This window comes from Amblyomma mixtum, chromosome 7 (assembly GCF_055824585.1).
Source record: "Amblyomma mixtum isolate Tamu chromosome 7, ASM5582458v1, whole genome shotgun sequence".
Taxonomy (NCBI): domain Eukaryota; kingdom Metazoa; phylum Arthropoda; class Arachnida; order Ixodida; family Ixodidae; genus Amblyomma; species Amblyomma mixtum.
In genome coordinates, this window is record NC_143018.1 from 141,261,754 (window position 1) to 141,276,989 (window position 15,236).

General features: G+C 47.6%; 1 protein-coding gene across 1 annotated transcript in view; it reads right to left on the reverse strand.

Moving 5' to 3' along the window:
- LOC149337733 (putative sodium-dependent multivitamin transporter) overlaps positions 1 to 15,236 on the reverse strand; it is a 188,487-nt gene that overhangs the window by 90,256 nt on the left and 82,995 nt on the right. Inside the window, exon 5 of the mRNA XM_089553492.1 lies at positions 4,346 to 4,413. Coding sequence (XP_089409618.1) covers positions 4,346 to 4,413 — 68 coding nt within the window. The remainder of the gene's footprint in view (positions 1 to 4,345; positions 4,414 to 15,236) is intronic.

Genomic DNA, 15,236 nt, shown 5'->3' on the forward strand with positions numbered 1-15,236 from the left:
ATCGGACGGTTGTGCAGACGGTAACTTATGTTTGTCATTCCTTTTCTGCAGGCACTGCAAGAACCGTCAGATGCCGCTGTTAACATTTTAAGTTTCTGCAGCAAATAAATAAAAGCGATGAGCTAAGAACATCTTGCTGTGTTTCTCTTCATATATTCGTTGGGAGACTTCGCAGACGAAGTTTTCATATGTTTGCCATGACACGAAGCACACTCATGTCCACACTGAAAACTAACTTGCAAGCTAATTCGCGAGCTCAGTGCAGAGCCACACCACCGCGGCTAATGAGAACCGTAAAGGACGCCGAAGAACCACCTCCGGCATGTCAACCGCGTCGGTGTAGCAGCGCGTCGCTGGCGACTGACTATACGTCCACATGAGCGGTTTCACGCTGCCAGACATTACTCACGATCATGATCCAGGACGCTTCAAGAGCTAATACAGAGTTATAGAATAGAAAATGCGAAACGCAAGCATTTTGCGGTACATTGTGCTTTATGTTGCATCATTCAATGTACGCAGACGAGACAATCCCGGTAATAGTGGCACCATCCGCTTTGGACCAAGAGAACAATTTCTGCAACAAACTGGTACCCGTAAGGCCTATGTGCCACCGGGTTGTCCAAAGAAATAAAAGAACAGGCCAAATTTATCATTCATTTTAAAACAGCGCAGACAAGACAAGGACGACAGAAAGAAACGTACAGCACGAGTACCTACCGACTCGCCTAGGCTTCTACTTTGGCCAAATTTATCGTCCATTCAATTTATTATAGGCAAGATGAGACGAAACGAAAGTCCCGTGCCAAGTTAGTAGCCAGTTCACGTGCCGAAACACCAAGTAACAGCGATGAGTTCACTTCGAAACGAGAGGCTCCGCTTCAGAGCACGCAGCCATGTTGGCTGTCCTTGAACATCTGCGGCTATGAAGCGTACGCTATGCATTTGACGTCATAATTCGGTTTTATAGATCCTTTTTGCGCATCCGAACCGCCGCATCCGCTTCCGGTGTTTCGACTAATGAGGTTTGGCCGCTGCTCCAGTTTGTGACGCGTTTTATTATATACGACACTCGAAATAAAATCCCTAACTGGTTTTTATTACGTGTTGGCATTGCGTTAGCACGAACAGCTGTTCATGTCGTCACCGTAATGACGTCACGTCCGGTCTGGTGCCACCACTTTCGTTCTGGTGACGTCACTTCCCTCCAGCCAGTGGGCGTATTTCATAATCGACTATGCATTTCGGCCCCATCGGGGTTCTAACGCAATTGTACTAAAAACATTTGCTCGCTTTGATTAACGATATTGTGTCGTACGCTGACTGAATGCAAAATTTCTGTGCCCATCCTGATCAGAACAAGCACTCGTGGTCAACCCTTTGTACGTGTGTAAGTTTAGGATTAGGACAGGCAGAAGACACATCTATTCAAGATTTTTTACAACTGTCAGTTAGCGAATTAGAACTTGCCTGCGATTGTGAACCGGTTGAAGACCTATGGCTAGGCTTCAAGAATATCATAAAACATTGCGTTTACAGATTGGTTCCCCCTCGGGAAAAGAAATTAAAATCCCGTAATCCTTGGATTGCCGCTACGGTGGCTCACTGGTTATGGTGTTCGGCTGCTGACCTGAAACAAGGGGGTTCGATCCCGGCTGCGGCTGTCGAATTTCGATGGAGGCGACATTCTAGAGGTCCATGTTTGGTTTCGTTTAGCGGGGTTTAACGTCCGAAAGCAACTAAGGCTATGAGAGACGCCGTAGTGAAGGGCTGCGGAAATTTTGACCACCTGGGGTTCTTTAACGTGCACTGACATCGCAGAGCACACGGGCCTCTAGAATTTCGCCTTCATAGAAATTCTGCCGCCGCGGCAGAGATCGAACCCGCGTCTTTCGGGTCAGCAGCCGTAACCACTGAGCCACCGCGGCGGGTGGGAGGCCCATGTACTTGCGATGCCAGTGAGCACGTGAAAGAACTCCAGGTGGTCGAAATTCCCGGAGCCCTCCACTACGGCGTCCCCTCCTTGGATTAATCTACCTATTATAGACATTAGGCGAAAAATAAAGCGGCTGCGGAGGAGGAAAGATAGCTCAGCTGAGGTATCGAAATTGCGGAGGAGTTTAAAAAAGGCTCTCTTAGAATCAAAAGAGAAATTTTTTACCCGAAAATTAAATAACTTCGGAAAACAGCACCTCAAGTCAGCACCTCAAGCCACTTCGGAAAACAGCACCTCAGCAAGTTTTTCTTTACCTTAGTGGCAATAAAGGAGAAATAAATAGAATTCAAATTGGCTATAAAACAGTGACAGAAAAAACAAAAATACCAGATCACTTCAATCACTTTTTCCAGTCTGTTTTTACTAAACCAAACAATGATGACCGTGACGGGTATCAGCCTTCCTCCCTTTCATGTCCGATGGAAGACCTGGTCGTGACTCAGGCCGGCGTGCTTAATCAATTGTTACTTTTGGATTCTAAAAGGGCTAGCGGGCCGGATTTGATACCAACCCAGTTTTTAAAGTGATACGCACAGTGGATATCTTTTTTCTTGACGATAACTTTACAAAGTCCCTGCACACTCAATCCTGGCTACAAGATTTGCGTTGCGCAGTCGTAGCACCTGTTTTTAAAAGCGCCAACCGACTACTTGCAAATAATTATCGCCCAATTTCCCTGACAAATATCAGTTGTAAACTATTAGAACATATCATAAGTAAACATATACATACTAACTTTCCTCGAGGATAACGCGTTCTTTTATCAGCATCAGCACGGGTTCCGAAAAGGGTTATGTACCATAACACAGGTCGCAGAAACGATACATGATTTCAGTTCAGCCGTAGATGCCCAGAAACAAATAGAGGCATTTGCGTAGATTTCGCAAAAACATTTTACAATGTTCCACACAATAAATTACTTTTGAAGTTACATAAAGAGGGAATTAGAGAAACTTTTCTTAAGTGGATTAGCCTTTTCTTTTGTTTTTTGTTTTTTTGTTCCTCTTATTAACTTGTACCTGCCTTCTTAACTTGTTTACTTCTGTTTTCAGCCGTTTGTATTCTGTGTTTTATATCTGTTGTTTTCTTTCATGAATCCCCCCCTATGTAATGCCCGCATTGGGCCTTTAGGGTATTGAAATAAATAAAAATAAAATAAAAAAACCTATTTGAACAATCGCAGGCAGGTTGTGCGACTGGATGACTGTTTCTCTTCTGTGTTAGAAGTGTTTTCTGGCGTTCCTTAAGGGTCGGTTTTAGCGCCATTATTGTTCCTAATTTATATTAACGATATTAACGAGGTTATCGATCCTCCCGAAGAACTGAAGCTTCTTTCAGATGACTGTTTAATTTATTCCCGAGTAACACAAATTAACGGCCAGATTAGAATAAAGCGAGTCCTTCATTCCTTGCGTCTTTGGTGGGAAAAATGGGACATGTAAATTAATTACACAAAATCTACTTTTACGCCTATAACTAATAAGAAGATTATGCGGTTATTTTCTTATAACGCTGGAAAAAATAAATCTAAAAAATCTTGATACCTTCGAGTATTTGGGACTCACAATTACATGTAATCTGCAGTGGCATAATTGTATTAATATATATGCTCAACAGCTTCCCAAAAACTTTACTTTCTGAGAAAAAATTGGAATATTCAACAAAACATCTCAAATTAATGGCTTACAAATAATTCATCCGCCCATCTTTGGAGTAGGCTTGTGTTGTCTGGAACCCGCACGAAAAAGTTCTAAAAGATATACTGGAACGAATTCAAACAATGGCCGCTCGCTTTATTTCCTCAAGATACAGGAGAAGGGACTCAGTGACGGAAATGCTAAACTCATGTGGGCTGGACTCGAGTTACTTTAAAAGCTAAGGCAAAGATCTAGACTAAAGCTTGTCTATCAAATAATTCAAGGGCATTTTAAGATAAACACAGATGAGTTCAGTACTAGCCGGGAAAACGGTGCGCGAGAACAAACCGCACTCGATCAATCAAGCCTTACGATTCACAAGTTGATGTTAATTCGTTACCCTTTTTTTCGTGATGTGATCGAAATTTGGAACGTTTTGCCTGTTGAAGTTGTCGAGCAATCGGTCGTGCAGAAGTTCGAACGTTCATTCGATATTTGTGTAGAGGGCGTCCAACTTGACGTTATGAGATATGAATTTTGTCTGCTGTACATTGCATTCTATACCCACCCTGTAACGACCCTCATGAGAGGCTTAACAGTATCAATAAATAAAACAAAATTGAAGAGGCCTTCATGGCTCATTAGCAGACAGCGTAACAGAGAAGCAGAGTGAAGCCGGTGCTTAAAATACTACACACATACGAAAACTTACGAGTGCCGTGTAGGTTGTTGCAAGAGCGCCAATCAGCACGTTGCAGGCAAGCAGGGGAACGCCGAGTACTGGATTGAAAGAAAAAGAGGGTAAAAGAAATCTGCATTAAACAAAGCGTTTGTACGGAAGCGTTTTTCAGGTGTCTTTAGAAAAGAAAAAAAGGTTAAAGAAGAAGTAAACATGCTTACACTAACGCGTCATTTTCCTTCATATAAGGCAATGCAGCCATAATCAAAATAACTGCCTCTTAGGTCAGGGCCCCCTGTAGGGTATGTGAGGCTCACAAGGAAAACACATTTTCAACTCTAGAGGAAAGCCCTCCATAAGGGGACAATATTTTCTGCGTAGAACATATACAACGCCCCCCCCCCCAAAAAAAAAAAAGAGAAATAAATCAAAGAGCAGTGTGACAGTAACAACAGCTGTCCGACTTTGCGTGTTGTTTCTGTGTCTTGGTGTCGGGCACCCTCGACCCATATCAACGCATATCAAAGGTTCCCTTATTTTACTGCAGCTTACAATACGCTATATTTGTGCTAGTTAAGCGATCAATAAACTCCGTGGTGGTGGAACTCGCTTCTCCTTGAGAACGAGCGCTAGAAGGAAATGCTGTGGGTCGCACTTCCCCCACAATTTTGGACAAAAGCATTTTTGAGCGGGAAGGAGTTTATGAACACAGTTTTTATATATATATTGTTAGATTTCGCTGTGACATTCAATATATCCGCAGTTCTCCCGTCGGTAGGTTGTGATTTTTGTTGTATTAACATTTTTTCTGTCGTCAAAAGCGGTGCCGTCGGTTTTCTGAGGCAGTCTTGACGGTTGCATGCGAGCCATGGAAAAACTTTAAAAGAAAGATTTTGCTACGCATCAAAAGAACGGACGATTAACCTTCAATGATTCTATAACAGTACCTTGCAATTTTTCAATATTCATAATTTTTTTTTTCCAAGAATGTTAGACATGTGCGGCTAAGCCGCCAGGAAGAAAGGCGTTTTTGGAAAGACATTTCGTCCCGTTCAGAAAAAGAGCTGCGGCTCTGCTGACAGGTCTCCGTATTTAGTAAGTGCCCAAACCCGGGAACGCCTTCCTTTGTATATTAATTAGGGTGCAGCTAAGATTCACTTGCAGCTTACTGCAGTAATTTTGCGACCTCGGTCACAAGAGGGACCACTCCACATAAACTGACAGCTGCTAACCATCCCTCTCTACAATACGAGGAGACTCCACAAAGAAAATGAAAACGCTTGCCGTTCCTGTGTGCATGACTCAGATCACTTCAAAGTAAAAGCCATAGCACATGGTATGGTTTTACATGAATTGCCGAACTTGTTATTTTGGACAAGCGTTTAGTCTGCATCAACTGCGTCTTTAAGACAGCGGAACGTAGCAGCCCCTGCCGCTGAGGGGTTCAGATGGTGTCAGTGGGTGCAGTGATCGAGCCCATCAATCACTGTGTGACACGCCATACCTGCTCTCCACTTTCTCTCTCCCCCACCCATTGCTTTCTAGCCTGCTTTTTCTTCCCTCTCCCTTTCCTTCTCAGCCCTGCGAGGGGAGAAGAGGATTTTCTTGCCTCTACTTTGCCACCTGCGAACGAAGGAGGCAGACAATTTTTTTTTTCACCGTAGTGGCTCTAATGTCACATTAAAACAAAACAGAAAGGCTACTCAAGAACGTGTTGACGGGCTAGCTGGTTCTGTGCGGTGAATATACAACGCAAGGAAACGACAAGGGACAGCACATGGGCTCTTGCGACGGCAGGTATGCAACGATGCCGGATGCAGCGATAGCGTTGAGACAGGGCAGCCTCCGCGCGTGCAAGAGGACCAGAGTTTGAATTCCGGTTCAGCGCAATTTTCCTCCGGATTAAAAATTATCAGAGCGAAGCTTGCCTTCTAAGCGCATTATTCTGTGAAACCTGGTTGGAATTCGCGGTGTTTCCAGCATGCAAGGCTGGTTTGCCACATGCATGCAACGAGGGCGGTAGCGCTGCACTAGCAGATTTAGACATTTTACGAATGCGACGAGCCAACGTGACACACAAATAGTTACTTGGATTCGCATCTCTGTTCGAGCCTGTCTAGCTACTTGGCTGTCGAGCATGTTTAGGTATCTCGAGCATGTCGAGCATGTTTAGGCACTCTCGAGCATGTTTAGGTATGTCGACCATGTCGAGCTTGTTTAGGTACTTTTCTTAGCCTCCCTGCTTCGAGCTCGTTCGGCCACTCGGCTTCGCCGCTTCGTGAGCCTGCACCGCCGCTAGCGGTGCGCCCCTGCTCGTTCAGCTCGGACATCAACAAGCTTCCGACATTCCCATCGGAATGGAGAATAACCACGTCATCAGGCATGGCGAATCTACGAGCATCCCACGGCGCAAAGTTTTCGCGAACACGCGTCGGAGACTCCTCTTCGCACCTCGTCAACTTAGCATTGGACTCCGCAGCCGCGTCTTTTGAAGGAAGCAAAGGGCGCAGTGCCTGTCTCGAATCTCGGTGGACACCTTACCGCAGGTACAGCTAGCATGCGAGTATTACAAGGAAGAAATCAAAGACGCAGAACAGGGAGGAAGGTGGGAGTAAAAGGAGAAAGACAGAAAGAGGTGCCGTGGCTTAACGAGGCACTTGCCGAACCTTCTTCTACGCACCTCTCTCTTCTTTCTTCCTTTCACTCCCTCCTTTATCCTTCTCCTGACGGTGGTGTTCTGCACCTTTTGAATGCTTCAGGTTTACTCCGACCGCCGTTCTCACCGCACCACGCGCATAAGTTGATCTACGGGTATCCGCTTTCGGAATGCCAACATTATATAATATTAAACTTACGCATAGTTGGCAGAGGTAAGTTCAGAGTTAACGTGAACGGACACTTAGGTTAAATGGCAAACATTTTTTGAAACAAGCGGTTCCTAGAGGGAAGCCCGGAGGCTTTGGAAGCCCGCTGCTTGACGAATGATGGTGTTTGCTAGTCTGGCTACTTAGTACCAATGGACTTCGCCCGGCGCCGTGGCCCATGGTTAGCGCGCTCGGGTACTGAGCTTGAATACCTGGGTTGGAACGGGACCGCCGTGGGCGCGTTTCGATGGAGGCGAAAGGCACCCGTGCCCTTTCACTCCTTCCATGCGACGGGGGAGAGCAGAGGGCCGTGGGGAGCCGCCGGTTGCTTTTTAGGAAAGGAACGGCGCAGTAATGGCTCGCTTCACGGTGGAGACCGAAACCCAAACCTAAACTTCATACTGCGCTCTCACCCTGGCATCGTGAAGGATATGGAGATCTTTGGAAAGGTGCGATGTAGCGACTACGCGATGGTAAGGTCTGGAATTAACCTAGTCTTGGAGAGGGCAGGGAAGGAACTGGTGAGTCAGAAACACATAAACGAGTTAGCGGACAAACGGAGAATGGGAATTCAGGATGTCGCTGCAGAACAGCTGTTTCGTTGTAACCAAGTGCGAGGACCATGAAGTTCATGGTGACCGACTTCATAGCTACAATTACGGATTGTGCAGTAGACGTAGGCTGTAGAATGGTTAGACAGGATACGAGCAAGCTCTCTTAGGAGACGAAAGATCTGATTAAGAAGCGCCAAAGCACGCAAGCCTGTAATCCAACTGTAAGAAAGAGAGTCGGGGTTTGATGCCCCAGCAGCTAGCGCCGACGAAGGAGAGAAAGAAGAAGGAAGACGAAGCTGACGACAGCAGCAACAACAAGTTCGGGTTTGCGCTTCCGAACGCTGGCCTGCTGAGCAGCACCGCTGGAGCAAGGACTGTGACCGTCCATACTAAATGTGCGAGTCGCCTCATTACACTTGGTGGAGGTGCTGCCTGTTCTTCCCCTGGAGCTATGCCACGATGTCGAGGCTACCAGGCTCTACCACGACGTCCGACACCCCGGCCCAACCTGCCCAGCCTGTCCCCACCGCTGTCATCTGTTCCGGTGCCGTCCGTCAGCGCGACTCTACTATCTTCAGCGGCACTGACGATACCGACGTAGAAGACTGGCTCGCCTCCTACGAACGCATGAGCGCTTACAACTAATAGGACGACGTCGTTAAGCTCACGAACGTCATCTTCTACTTGACCGACGTCGCCAACTTATGGTCCCGTACCACGAAGCGGATTTTACTACCTGGGCAGCTCTCAAAATCAGCCTGACTGACGTCTTCGGCCGCCCCGCTGTCTGAAAACTTCGTGCCGAACAACGTTTGCGCAGTCGTGCCCAGCAGAACGTTGAGAATTTCACCAGCTATAACGAGGACATTGTTGACTTGTGTAAGCGGCTCAATCCATGTATGAGCGAGGCTGACAAAATTAGATACATTCTGAAAGGAACTGAGGACGATGCATTTCAAATATTGGTGTCTAAAGATCGTCAAACCATCTCCGACGTCGTCTCCATGTGTCAGAGCTACGACGAGCTCCGCAAACAGCGTCATGCCACTCGGCGTGCCATTTTCCCGGACGACAACCTTTCGAGTTTGGCGGTAGGCGGTCCTGTTAACGATCAGCTGACCCTTCTTCAGCACATCAAGCAGTTTGTGTGGGAGGAAGTCGCCCGTCAGTTATCGCTGGTTACCTGCCAACCCGCCCCAACGCCATCACTGTCGCCTTCTATTCAGCGTGTCATCCAGGAACAGGTAGCTGAAGTCCTGCCGCCCACTAATCCACCTCCTCTGGTCACTGTACCGTTGACATATGCTGAGGCAGTCATCTGGCCACGACCTCAGCCGGTTCTTCCGACTTATGCGCCACCTCTCACAGTGTACCCTCAGCATCAGCTCGCCCCTGCACTGCCACTCACTCACCATCCTATGCCTCGCACCGGTCCCCGCCCTATGAATCCGTGGCGCACCCCAGATAACCGCCGGATATGCTATGCCTGCGGTCTCGCTGGTCATGTGGCCCGCTGGTGCCGCACGCGCGGATCCGTTCCTCACGACTACGGGCGCTCGCCAAGGTACGACGTTCCATTGCCCTCCGTCCATGTCCGTTCTCCTCTGCCACCTCAGAATCCCTCTCCGTTTCGCTCCGACTCCTACAACCGAAGCCATCGGTCGCCGTCTCCTCGACGCCGTTCGCTCTCTCCTATGCGCCGCCAGTCACCACCCCTCCAAGCGGAAAACTGGGCGCCGCAGTTCCGGAGGCAAGAACTGAGCCGTCAACGACCGTCTGAATCCCTATCACCGCTCCTATGAACGTTATTGAAGTGCTGGTTGAAGGTGTTTCGGTAAACGCGCTTATTGACACTGATGCTGCCGTCTCTATCATAAGCCGGAACTTGTGCCGCAAACTAAAAAAAGGGACGACGCCGCTTTCTGACCTTTCGCTTCGCACTGCCAGTGCTGATCCCATTCGCCCTCTCGAAGCATGCACTGCCCGCCTCGTCATTCAAGGTCTCTCCTACACCATTGAGTTCTTCGTTCTCGCCCGCTCCTCTCACGACATCATCCTCGGGTGGGACGTTCTGTCCGCGCATCACGCCATCATTGACTGTGCACGTGCTCAAACTGATTTGTCGCCGCTGTGTGATGCTCTTCTGGACAGCTCCCCTGTTGTCGCCGCGCCTATTCTCGCCGCTAACGACATCGACGTAACAGCTTTCTTTTCTGTTCTTGTGCCATTGACTCGTGCTGCCCTCTCTGACGCTATACTGTCCTTTATTCACCCTCTTCCCTTTGTGCGCTACGCAAATCTGTCATGCTCCCTCATGCCGTGCTCACACTTTCTGGTGGTTGTGGCACCCTGCACGTCGCGAACCCGTTTCCTTTCCCCGCCACATTACTTCAGGGAGAGTCGCTTGGTACGGTTGATGTCATCGATCTCGACGACGCTTCTCCTATCCTTGACGACCCTGACGCCCATGACATCAACGCCCTCACTCCTCCCGTCGACGTCGCCGACCCGTCCTCCCCGGATATGTTTTCCCATTCTGTCGATGCCGCTCTACCACCTCACCAACGCGCCCAGCTCATCGCTTTGCTGCAGCGCTCCCGCGCATCCTTTGACTCTGACCAAGCACCGCAGGGTCGTGCAACAGGGTTCGCCACCATATCGACACTGGCGCCCATGGACACTTGCGCCAACGCCCCTATCACGTATCCTCCGCTGAGTACGTCGTTGCTTACGCCAGCCGTGCGCTCACAAAAGAGGGGACTAAATATTCCGTCACGGAAAAAGAATGTTTGGCGATTATTTGGGCGATCACAAAATCTTCAAAGCTTCAAAGTAATCTTCACAGCTCAACGCGCGATAAAAATTAATTTGCCAGTGAAGCAGAGGGCGTTCTGACAGGAGAGGACTTTTGCAAACTCGGCCCCGAATGCGTTGACAACAGCTACTCGTATGTCTCCTCTTGCACGCGAGGCGGATGCTCTACCTCTACGCCATCGCGGCTGCCGGGGTTCGAATCCCGGTGCCACGCAATTCTCCACCGGATTAAAAAAAAAAAAAAAAGAAACTCCGCGTGTCGATGGAATTGCATAACCAGGCTTGGAGTGCGGCCTGATTTCGGTGACCAGAACCGACAACGCACTTCCTCACCAGAACAGGATTTGGCCACCCTGGTGTAGTACTTGGCCACAACCTTCTATGAACAAACCAATTAACCCTCGGCCCTCAGTCCCCAGCGGCTGCGGAGCAACTGACCAAGGCGGCGGTCAGATCTGTGACGCAGCGGAGGGTGCTAAGAATCTCTGGCTCCGGACAGGCCGCCATTGGAAACTGAACCTGGCAACGTTTAACGCAAGAACCTTATCAAGTGAGGCTAGCTTAGCAGTGCTATTGGAGGAATTAGCCGGTATTAAATGGGATGTCATAGGGCTTAGTGAGGTTAGGAGGACAGATGAGGCGTATACAGTATTAAAGGGCGGGCATGTACTGTGCTATCGTGGATTAGTAGATAGGCGAGAACTAGGTGTGGGATTCCTCATTAATCAGGATATAGCTGGCAACATCGAGGAGTTTTACAGTATTAACGAGAGAGTGGCAGCTATCGTAATTAGGCTTAATAAGAGGTACAAGCTGAAGGTGGTGCAGGCCTACGCGCCTACATCAAGCCATGATGACCAGATAGTTGAAAGCTTCTATGAGGATGTGGAATCGGCAATGACCAAAGTAAAATCACAGTACACTGTACTGATGGGCGACCTTAATGCAAAGATAGGTAAAAAGCAGGCTGGAGACAAGGCGGTAGGTGACTATGGCATAGGTTCTAGGAACAGTAGGGGAGAGTTATTAGTAGAGTTCGCAGATAGAAATAATTTACGGATTATGAATACCTTCTTCCGCAAACGAGCAAACAGGAAGTGGACTTGGAAGAGCCCCAATGGTGAGACTAAAAATGAAATAGATTTCATATTGTGCGCACACCCTGGCATCGTAGAGGATGTGGAGGTCCTCGGTAAGGTCCGTTGTAGCGACCACAGAATGGTAAGGTCTCGTGTTAGCTTAGATTTGAATAGGGAACGGAGGAAACTGGTGAAGCGAAAGGCTATTAACGAGTTAGCATTAAGAGGGAAGGTAGAGGAATTCAGAATGTCGCTGCAAAACAGATTTTCCGCTTTAACTGATGAAGACGACCGCAGTGTTGAAACAATGAATGATAATCTTACAGCTATCGTTACAGAGTGCGCCGCAGAAGTAGGTGGTAGGATGGTTCGACAGGATACCAGCAAGCTATCTCAGGAGACCAAAGATCTGATTAAGAAACGCCAAAGCATGAGGACGTCTAACTCCACAGACAGGATAGAACTAGCAGAGCTATCGAAGTTAATAAATAAGCGCAAGGTAGCCGACATAAGAAAGTTTAACATGGAGAAAATTGAGCATGCTCTAAGGAACGGCGGTAGCCTAAAATCAGTGAGGAGAAAACTGGGCATAGGTAAAAACCAGATGTATGCGCTAAAAGACAAACAGGGCAATGTCATCAGCAATATGGATAAGATAGTTGAATTAGCCGAAGAGTTCTACACAAATCTATACAGTAGCGAATGTAATCATCAAGTTACTGAGGGAGGCAGTCAAGCACAGCAATGGGACATCCTGCCAGTAACGAAGGAGGAAGTAAAGAAAGCCTTAGGAGCAATGCAAAGAGGGAAAGCAGCTGGTGAGGATCAGGTAACAGCAGATTTGTTGAAGGACGGAGGAGAGATTGTACTACAAAAACTAGCCACCCTCTATACGCAATGCCTTGTGACCTCGAGAGTACCAGAAGCTTGGAAGAACGCTAACATTATCTTAATTCATAAGAAAGGAGATGTGAAGGACTTGAAGAATTACAGACCAATCAGCTTATTGTCCGTTGCCTACAAGGTATTTACTAAGGTAATCGCTAATAGAGTCAGGACAACCTTGGACTTTAGTCAACCAAATGATCAGGCAGGCTTTCGTAAAGGATACTCGACAATAGACCACATTCACACTATCAATCAGGTGATAGAGAAATGCGCAGAATATAACCAACCCTTATATATAGCCTTCATTGATTACGAGAAAGCATTTGACTCGGTGGAAACCTCAGCTGTCATGCAGGCATTGCGGAATCAGGGTGTAGAAGAGTGTTATGTGAAAATATTGGAAGATATTTATAACGACTGCACAGCTACTATAGTTCTCCATAAAGTCAGCAATAAAATTCCAATACGGAAAGGGGTCAGGCAGGGAGACACGATCTCGCCAATGCTCTTCACTGCCTGCTTACAGGAGGTATTCCGGGGACTGGAATGGGAACAGTTGGGGATAAGAGTTAATGGAGAATACCTGAGTAATTTGCGATTCGCTGATGACATTGCCTTGCTAAGCCACTCAGGACAAGAACTGCAAAGCATGATCAATCAGTTAGACAGGCAGAGCAGAACGGTGGGGCTAAGAATTAACATGCAGAAAACCAAAGTAATGTTCAACAGCCTAGCAAGGGAACAGCAGTTCGCAATTGGTAGCGAGGTGCTGGAAGTAGTAAGAGAATATGTCTACTTAGGGCAGGTAGTGACCGCAGATCCGGATCATGAGAGGGAAATAACTAGAAGAATACGAATGGGGTGGAGCGCATATGGTAGGTTCTCTCAGATCATGAATGGTAGCTTACCAATATCCCTGAAGAGAAAAGTACACAACAGCTGTATCCTACCGGTACTCACCTATGGGGCAGAAACGTGGAGGCTAACAAAGAGGGTTCAGCTTAAGTTAAGAACAACGCAGCGAGCTATGGAAAGGAAAATGATAGGTGTAACGTTAAGAGATCGGAAGAGGGCGGAGTGGGTGAGGGAACAAACGCGGGTTAATGACATCTTAGTTGAAATCAAGAGGAAGAAATGGGCTTGGGCACGGCATGTAATGCGAAGGCAAGATAACCGCTGGTCCTTAAGGGTAACGGAGTGGATTCCAAGAGAAAGCAAACGTAGCAGGGGACGGCAGAAAGTTAGGTGGGCGGATGAGATTAAGAAGTTTGCAGGGATACAGTGGCGGCAACTGACAAAGGACAGGGTTAATTGGAGAGACATGGGAGAGGCCTTTGCCCTGCAGTGGGTGTAGTCAGGCTGCTGCTGATGATGATGATGATGACTCGTATGTCTTACTTTCGTGATTCCTCTCGAGGGAGATTACATAACTGATGTCTGTCAACAGTAATAATTCCTCCGATATGAGAATAAGGACAACAGAGCGGGCTATTGAAAGGAAAGTGGTAACGTTAATTGAAAAAGGGCACGCGGGTGAGCGCACAAACCAAATAATGACCCTGCAGCTGAAATGACGAAACAGACTTCTGCAGGCGGTGCAATGCACGGAGCAAATAATAGCTTCTCTTAGGACGGCAAAGTCGAGGAGCACAGGGAAACCGAAAGCGGCCGAGGGCAGAAGAGCCTAACCTGTAATGCTACGGTTCGATAGTACTGCCTTGGAAAGAGGCGTTGGATGACGGAAAAGGATGCATTCGTTGGAACTGTATCGCATGGACTTTATTTCGGTGAAGTAGGGAGCAACTGCTGAAGATTATAGCTGCCCTTGTTGTGTTACCTTCTTGTCCGTGTCTTTTTGTGCGCAGTACCCCCCCCCCTTTTATTTACCATGACTGACCGACTAGCCCAACCACGTACGCTCATAGCTGTTCGTTGATTGCGAAAGCAATACTACTCCCAAGAACGGCCTTTCGCGTAGCGGCAGCCACTTGGCTCGTTTGACCTCTATAATGACCCCAGACGTCATACCATGCCTAGTAAAGTCACAGCGTGACATCATACCTGGAGCGAGAGACGGGCTACCATCTCGGCTCGTCGGGTAACGGCGGCCGTTTGGCACGGTGCGCCGCGCTCTTCCCGCTAGAGGCTCTGCATATGCAGTATAAAACAGTCGATTTCGCAACCTACCAGGCTTAACCAAAGCTAAGCCCCTGACAATTTTTTTCACTAAAAGATAGCGAAACAGGTCGACCGCCACCCGTAGCAGCTGCCTCACACAGGGCAGAAGTTTTCCGCCTAACTCTGCGGCTTCGCTTAAGTCATTGCAAGAAGTGAGCTAAAAATTTGGAGGTGGATATCAAGGGACACGAGAGTGCATGGGAATTCTAAAGTATGAGGTACTACCGCCGCTAAAAGGAGCAGAGACACCAAACATTTAGAAGACTTTTTTCTCCGTAATTGTGCGCAAGACAATTCTTCAGACACGATGAATAATTCTCTAAAATTAGAAAAAAATTTATAGCACTATTTTTTTTCCACACTGTTGTGGGTTCCACAACGGAAGAATGTACAGATAATAAATATAAGGTCACGTAAGACAATATAATCTAGTTTTATAGTTTTTAGTTCACCCTATAAGATTCTTTCCGAAAACCCTTCTGCTAGATCAAACTCGATCCTTTCAGCTGATCAAGTATCCTTTCTAGGCGTAGTATTGGACAAGCAT